General features: G+C 32.5%; 1 protein-coding gene across 1 annotated transcript in view; it reads left to right on the forward strand.

Moving 5' to 3' along the window:
- The window catches only part of LOC121408794 (clustered mitochondria protein homolog), a 56,507-nt gene extending 52,659 nt beyond the window's left edge, over positions 1 to 3,848 (forward strand). The window contains exons 28-30 of the mRNA XM_041600429.1: positions 696 to 779; positions 1,107 to 1,231; positions 1,927 to 3,848. Coding sequence (XP_041456363.1) covers positions 696 to 779; positions 1,107 to 1,231; positions 1,927 to 2,092 — 375 coding nt within the window. The 3' untranslated portion in view covers positions 2,093 to 3,848. The remainder of the gene's footprint in view (positions 1 to 695; positions 780 to 1,106; positions 1,232 to 1,926) is intronic.
- Positions 3,849 to 7,856: the final 4,008 nt, after the last annotated feature.

Below are 7,856 nucleotides of genomic sequence, written 5' to 3' on the forward strand. Positions count from 1 at the left end.
ACACTTGAATCTCTATGGCCTTAATTCTGAGCACTATGGGGAATTATAGAATAGATATCATGCGTAAGTAATTACCCACGCATGGCCAGCCATGTATCTGTTAAATTTGCCATGCGTCCAGTAATTACTTATGCATAACAAATTTGCTAGATGCATGGCTAGCCATGCGTCGGTAATTACTTATGCATGGTTGTTAAAAAAAGGAATTGATTTTTAGACAAAAAAATTCCACCATTCTATAAAAAAAAATGATACACAGGTTTGTTTGTGCATTGGTAGGACTAGGGAGTATGCGGTAACTATGGAAACTAGTCTAAACCTACTCGGCAGTGTTTTGTGGGTTGAACAGTTCCATAATTCCTTATGCTCACAAAACCTACCTATACACTCACATCTGTGCACATCTGTATACTGAAAATACCTACAATTTTTTTTTACATTTATTTATTTTTCAATATGTCTACTGTTTTTTTTTCCTATGCTTGATTTGTGTAGAAAAATACTTGAGTTTTTATTTGAAAAAAGTGAATGAATGAATTGATCAATAAATGTGATAAATCAAACATTTACTGTGAGATATTTGTGTCACAACTGGGTATCCACAGACCACAACTTAATACCAGAGTTTAATTTAAACCAGAGTTCAGAAGACAGACCTGTATTTTTACCTCTTCATTTATTTTGATCTCCTTCAGTTTGGTGATAATCATGAGAAGACAAAGGAGAGTTCAGAATGTCTGAGTTACCTCACACAACAAGCCGTTACTCTTCAAAAAACAGTAAGTGTACTTAAATTTGTTTTAAAAATACTTTAAGTCGTGATGACCATAACTTGGTTGGAAGGGGGGGGGGGGTGCTTTCAAAATAAGAAGAAAAGAAGAACATGTTTATACTATAAATCAGGTGTGTTGCTATCTCACTGTAAACTCCATCTTTTTAATTAGTTATCAGGAATATGTGATTTTTTTTATTAACCCTTGACCCTCAAGGTGGAAATCAAATACATACTAAGAAAGTCAATTTTGAGTACATCCTTAACAATGAATTATGTAAGATTGTGGGAACAAAATAGTTTGATTAATTGGATCCTTACTTTTTTGTTTCAGATGAATGAGATCAAACGAGGTGGTCCTAAGGCAGCATTACGTCCTATTCCTATCAGTCATCCATCCATGAGCAGTGTGCTTGAAACCCTCAATATGATCAATGGAATATTCCTTATTCCAGTCAGGTAATAGTTGTACTATCACTTATCCTAGTCAGGTAATAGTTGTACTATCATACATCCCAGCAGGTAATAGTTGTACTATCACACATCCCAGCAGGTAATAGTTGTACCATTACTCATCCCAGCTGGTAATAGATGTACTATCGCTCATCCCAGCAGTTAATAGTTGTACTATCGCTCATCCCAGCAGTTAATAGTTGTACTATCACTCATCCCAGCTGGTGATAGTTCCTTCACTGGTCTTAAGTCACATTTACTAATACAGTTGGTCCACTGACCATTTTTGTCTGACCTTTTGGTCTATTACCTGTGTAGGGGATTGGATAGATTAAGTTATGTTCCAAGAAAAATATGTGAAATGTACAGTCATGATTCTTGGATGCATTGTCTGCTGAATTCTGTAATTCCCACAAGCTTTTTATGAAGGCACCATTCAGTCACCCTGTTGCAACAAATTAATGGTTTCAAGCAAATACTAGCAAGAAACTCACTTGGTATTCCATATTTTCAAGTACATGATACATGTATCGATATGAAGTCACACATTATTTGTTTGAAGCTTCATGCAAAACAAGTCAGAAAGTCAAATAAAATTTCTTAGTTTATTCTACGTCCATAATCATTCACTCATGGTTGTGATGTATCAATTTTTATTTCAAAGAAAATAATCATACACTTTCTTACTTTATCGCCCACAGCATCAGAGGTATTCAGAAAGCAACTGTCACAGAAGCGCAGCCTGAAAACAAAGAAGAAGCCACAGTGACCAACCCCACCGAGAAAGTGGAAGATCCCGCCAGCCCGCCCCCAGAGTCCCAACCAGCAGCAGACGCATCCCCTGCTCCTCAGGAAGTGGCAAGATAACAATACGAGGGATCCTAGAGTCTATGATACTGCTAGATAGTCATAGTTTATATCAGAGTATACATACATGTAGACATACCTGTATTTTACAAAGATGTTGAATTTATATGTGATGAATTTTGTTATCCTCAGATTCCTCATTAAGGTTTGAATGATGTAGAATTACATTTTCTTGCACATAAATTAATATTTTGTTTATGCCTGATGAGGCCAAGTTTTTTGCTAAGTGGTTTATACAAAATGATTGTCAATAATGTTTTGGCATTGTACAAATTTCACTGCACTTTATGACATCATTTATCAGGTATGTGTTATATTTGTGGAAGGTTACCATTTATGTTGAGGTGTGCGGAACTTACAATGCAAGATATGAATTATACTTTATAAGGTTTATACATGCACTGTATGGTGGTCAATTTGCAATTACACACCAATCAGGGTTTGATTTTTAACAAAAAAAATTATCAGTGTAATCCTGAGAAAAAACACTTCCCATCTGCATATAAATTAGATTTTTGTTTTAATCATTGAGAATAAATAGATTCTTATTGTATGCCCTATCTTTGAACATGCACTTTTATTTTGATTAGTTGTTTTAATTAGAACAACAGTTGATAAATTTTATTGGTTGATTTTTTTGTGTGGTTAAGCCTTGTACATCTTTATTTTGAAGTTAAGTTGTGTTAGCAGTGTCACGTTGTAACAGAGACAATGTGATATTTAATTAATTAAGTTGATCACAAGCAATTAACATTTGAATATGTTTACTTTAAAATAAAAGTGAAACAGACTTATGTATTGGTTTTGTATATGGTCAATTCAGTTTGGTTATATTATGGTGCTTCGATATTTTGTTAATTAATTCTGCTGTGAATTGTTTATTTTCAATTCTTGTCCCCTGTTGTGAAGGATGAAGTCATTTTGGTTTATTGGATTAAGAGTGACTTCTTATGTCAACCTTATTGAGTTACGATTCAAGTTTTCTATTACCCAATTTCACAAGTAAGCGTTAATGCTAGAAACAAATCAGCCAGTGGAGGCTGCAACATAAAGCCATTCATAAAGTACAAATGACATAACAAACAAACACTATTAAGTTCCTTAACGTGAACCCATCATTTCTCTTGGCAGTTAAACTTCATATTGTATTATGGGAACTTCAATTTACGATATAACATTAATGTATGTTAGGTAGTCATTTTCATTCCAGCTGGCATAGTGGTTGAATATTCTAAGCACCACCTCTCCCACTCCTGAACAATGATTCTAGTATGCTGAGAAAGCAAGTTGAGATTTATATTTTTTTTAAAGTTCATTGATTGATATGGATTCTTTCTTGTCTTGCTAATCTATGTTGAATGAAAGCTTAATTCACATAAAGTAGTGATGAATAACTCATGATTCTGTTTTCATTGTAGCATCATTTCAATTTAAACCAATATTAATGCGTATCTCTGTTTGTTCTTTATTGTTTTATTTGAAAGTTGGTAAAATTAGGAGGTAAAGTTTCTGTTACTGAAATTGAATGCTTAGTCAAGAATGTAATACACTAGCCTTGTATTCCAATAAGCTTTGTGTAGATTTCTATCTCATTTAATAGCATAATCCATGTTATTTGTGAAATATGGTATACTTTTTTGTTGATAGTGTCCTCTTATTTCTGAGTTTTTAGTTTATTGATGTAGGGGAGGTATATTATGCTCCATGCCATTGTAAGAGCAATAAATATTGTGTGAGTGCACCCAAGTCTTCCATATTTAACCAAAATCCTTGAGGGCAGCCATTTTCTTGAAAAGGTCAAAGGTCAGAGTTCATGGGCGTCTCAATGAATCATGTTCATTGTTATGCAGATGATCCTCTGTGACCTCCAAGAGGTTAGACAGTTTCAAGAAACAGACCCACTTTAAAATACCTATAGATATATATATATCTGTGTTTGTGCATATCGTATGACACTGGTATTGGTATTGAAGTTTTGAACATGTTTGGATGTATATGTAAGAGTGTATATTTTGGCACAGTGGAAATCATTATGTAAGAATGACATCAAAAAAGATTGTTGAAAACCAATTTTAATCAATATACGATTGTCTTTGACAGTATTGTTTTGATGAGTGATGTGTGTAAGGTTTTTACAGCAGAGTAAATGAAAATAATTTCATTGTAATTGATGTATTTGCCATAATCTTGAATGTTTTGTATTCTTTCAGATGAAGAATGATATAAAATGTGTGTATAGTAAGGTTTTACTTACATTAATTTGAATTTGATTTCAAAATTAAACTTTTTGTTGCTGCGGTTCAGCATCAAAACTTTGTTAAATATTTTTGGATTTAATCCTTGGTTGGTTATCCTCTTTTCACTCACACTATGTGTATGGGCAATATATTTAACAAATGGGATCTCTAACATTATTTGAGCTTAATGTGCATTATAGAATCAAATATGTGACCAATGTTTATGCAAAATTTGGTATTATTCATGAACTTAAATGTGCAGAATATATGAACAACTAATTACTAGTACCTAGTAACTGAAGGAATGGGGGGGGGGGTCCATTTGGGCCCTTTGCGATGGAGGTTTTATTATTGTTTCCGTGCTGTCACGAGTAGTTGCAGTCTGCTATACATACACAACTGCAGTTCAGTGGTATTTTAATTGAAGTTGACTTTATCTTTGTGAAACTCCCTCTAGGCTATCAAGAGTATTGTTTCAGTTGGAATGTATTGGAAGAATATTTGACTAAAATATATTGAATATGTCCGAGATAATCTAATCTCTATTGTATTTTGGTGATGCATCTGGTACCGTTTGTCGGTATTGATGTACGTTTGAAGCTTATTAAAGTTGTCATCATTATCACACATCTATTATCATTATTTTCTATTTCTGTTGTGTTATTTTGTTTGAACTGTTTGCAAGACGATCATCATTATTCAAGTTTTTGTTTTTCTTTCCACCTCATAGAGAGTGAGTGTCCTTTCATTTGATTATGTAACAGAAATGTATTGGCGATTGTTTCCTGTCTCGCTAAGACATTAATGAAGAATATAGGGAGATAACACAGTTGGACATGTTAAAATACGGAGACATCTTAGAAATGCATATTTGATATTTTTGTTGAATTTTTACTTAAAACTGCTGTCACACTTGATGAACAATGTTGGATTCCTTTCAAAACTGGGACCAAATATTGCCATTAATTAAGTTGGCAACTGTGCATAGTGTAATATTCAATATGCCATTTACGTGATGTGCAAGAACTACTCTGTACTACATTCTTCAAATTAATTTCTATTCTCTTCAATATTCATGAAGCTCACTCATGACATGAAGAAAGTAAATCTTGCTACATCAGACAAATATTACGCTTGCACCAATAACTTTCTTCTTCCTTTAGAAGTCTGAAAATTTCAGATAGTGTCACTTATTGTCAGTTTGTCACAAAAATACTCCCTCCAATTTTAGCTTGCGTTAGGATCATACGTAGATTCATCTGTAACACGTAGTATTAAGTGAAGAAAGGAGGTAAATTAATATTGATAATGATATTCGAATAGTAGCACATGTGTATTGTCTTTAAATTACAGGTGAAGAATCACCTATTGACAGTAAATTTGGATGATTTAGCAGAGCATACGTGAAATGTAAGTGTGCAGAGTAAAATTGAATTCAATTTAATAGCATTAAAGATGTAAATTTGAGGAAATATATCCTGATATTGTGAAATTGTGCATTCATATATTTATGAGGAAATGTTTATTTAGCTGTTGGTTTCTGAGCAAAGTGGTGAACAACAAACAAGTTATTATAGGGATAGTAAATTTCACAGCTGTACACATTGTTAATGTAACTTGTTTTCTTTTATATTTTTTATGGATTGACTGTATATTATTATAATCTGCCAACCTGTGCGCCCCTACAAACATTATTAATGATAGTTATTGTAGAAAACTAATGACAAATTTATAATCTGAAATTCGAGTAATTATCGTCAAATTTTAAGGTATTTCAATCCTTTGTACACCTAAATGATATTAAAAGAATAATTTCTAATGGCTAATCTTTTGTTATATCTTATAAACTTTTCTATATGCTCTACAATTGAAAATAAACATTTTGTCAAGTTCTGGATCTATTGTGGAGAAAGCAGTTTGTCTATAAGACTCCTTTTATTTAACAATCTGATCATTTCTATTTCTCTTCAGATTTCTGATTTTGTGATGATATAAATTCTACCTTGGGCACTAAAATTAAAGCCGACTTTTAACTCCCATGTCTGCTAACTGCATGCTAGACAATTCGTTGACAACTGAATTCTGCTACTCTTATAGGCTTTCAACAGGGACCATTTGGTTTCAGTAAACAGTTAAAATGTTTTAACAAACATCTTTTCAGTAATATTCACTGACATATTAGAACCTCAAGAGCTTCCTACAAGTAATCTGTGAAAATTGCTCATTATTTATTACATGAAGCATTCCCCTGGTAAAACAGTCTCCAAGTATAGAAACCTTGGGGTAACTTCCTACATTAGTAACAAGGATCAAACTTCCTTAACATGTTAAGCGTGAATAGGCCCCTTCACAATTGTCAACACTTGGGTGTAACGGTAAGTGGGTGTTGCGAGGAAATATTTACAATCAATTGTAAATTTACAAGTGATCGATCAATTTGAACTAAAGCAAATCAATTTACCCTTCCCGATACAAGAATCAGATCATCAATCTCAAATCAAATGAAATTCATAATTTTCAATTGATTTTGGGATTTAAAACTCATGCAATCAGTTGCATGTTTCTTGCAACACCCCATAAGAGATACAATTAATATTTACAACTGAATGTAACTTTTTGTACAATTCATCATTTCATTCATAAAATGAAAAGTCCAATCTATCGTTATTTTTGAATGAGGGTAATGAATCTGTGAAAGTTTAATTAGAATTTATTGTATCTTGTATACATCCATGAATTTAAAAACAGTATTGAATCAGCATACCATAAATCAATTGGTTATACATGTCTTCTGTTAAAACTGCATATTCTCTATATAATTTGAATATGTAGGATGATTATGGTTGTCCAATATTACTGAGCAGAATGGATGTTTTATGTGTATAGAATTATGATTTTGATGTTTATTGAAAGGTTTGCAATAAATTTTGATTGTGAAGGCCTGACATTTTGAATATTTCTGTTTTCTTGTGTGTTAAAGCAGTGGTTTGCTCCTATATAGTTACATGGGAATCAACTCAAATGAAAAAAAAATAAATTTGAGAAATGTGAAAGTTTGAACAAAATCAGACAGATAAGGCTATGAACTTTATATTTTTTATTACAATCCAATGAAAATATACTTCCGAGTACCCGGTAGGCCATTAATTCCTGATAATGGTCAAGTTGTCCCTGCCACTTTTCAGATGTTCACACAACTCTTTCCTTTCCGGGTCCAATTTGTTTTAAAACTTTCACTTTTTTCTACTTTCTTATAATAATTCCATTAACATCTTCTAGTCTAAAGATCATACAGGGGTTAGGGTGAATCTTCCTTGTGGAACAGGTTTCAAAGATGAAAAACAATCTCATTTCCATCTTGGGAATAAATTTGATAGCCCATAATTGATATGAATAAATCAGTTCAGATAATAAATTAAACTATAATCAGAAGTACATGCACAATGAACATTTTCAACAAAAAGAGGAGAGATTTTTCTTTACATAAGAATCAAAACTTTGCAACTGATATTTGAAATATTCATACA

The sequence above is a fragment of the Lytechinus variegatus genome, chromosome 2 (assembly GCF_018143015.1).
Source record: "Lytechinus variegatus isolate NC3 chromosome 2, Lvar_3.0, whole genome shotgun sequence".
Classification (NCBI taxonomy): Eukaryota; Metazoa; Echinodermata; class Echinoidea; order Temnopleuroida; family Toxopneustidae; genus Lytechinus; species Lytechinus variegatus.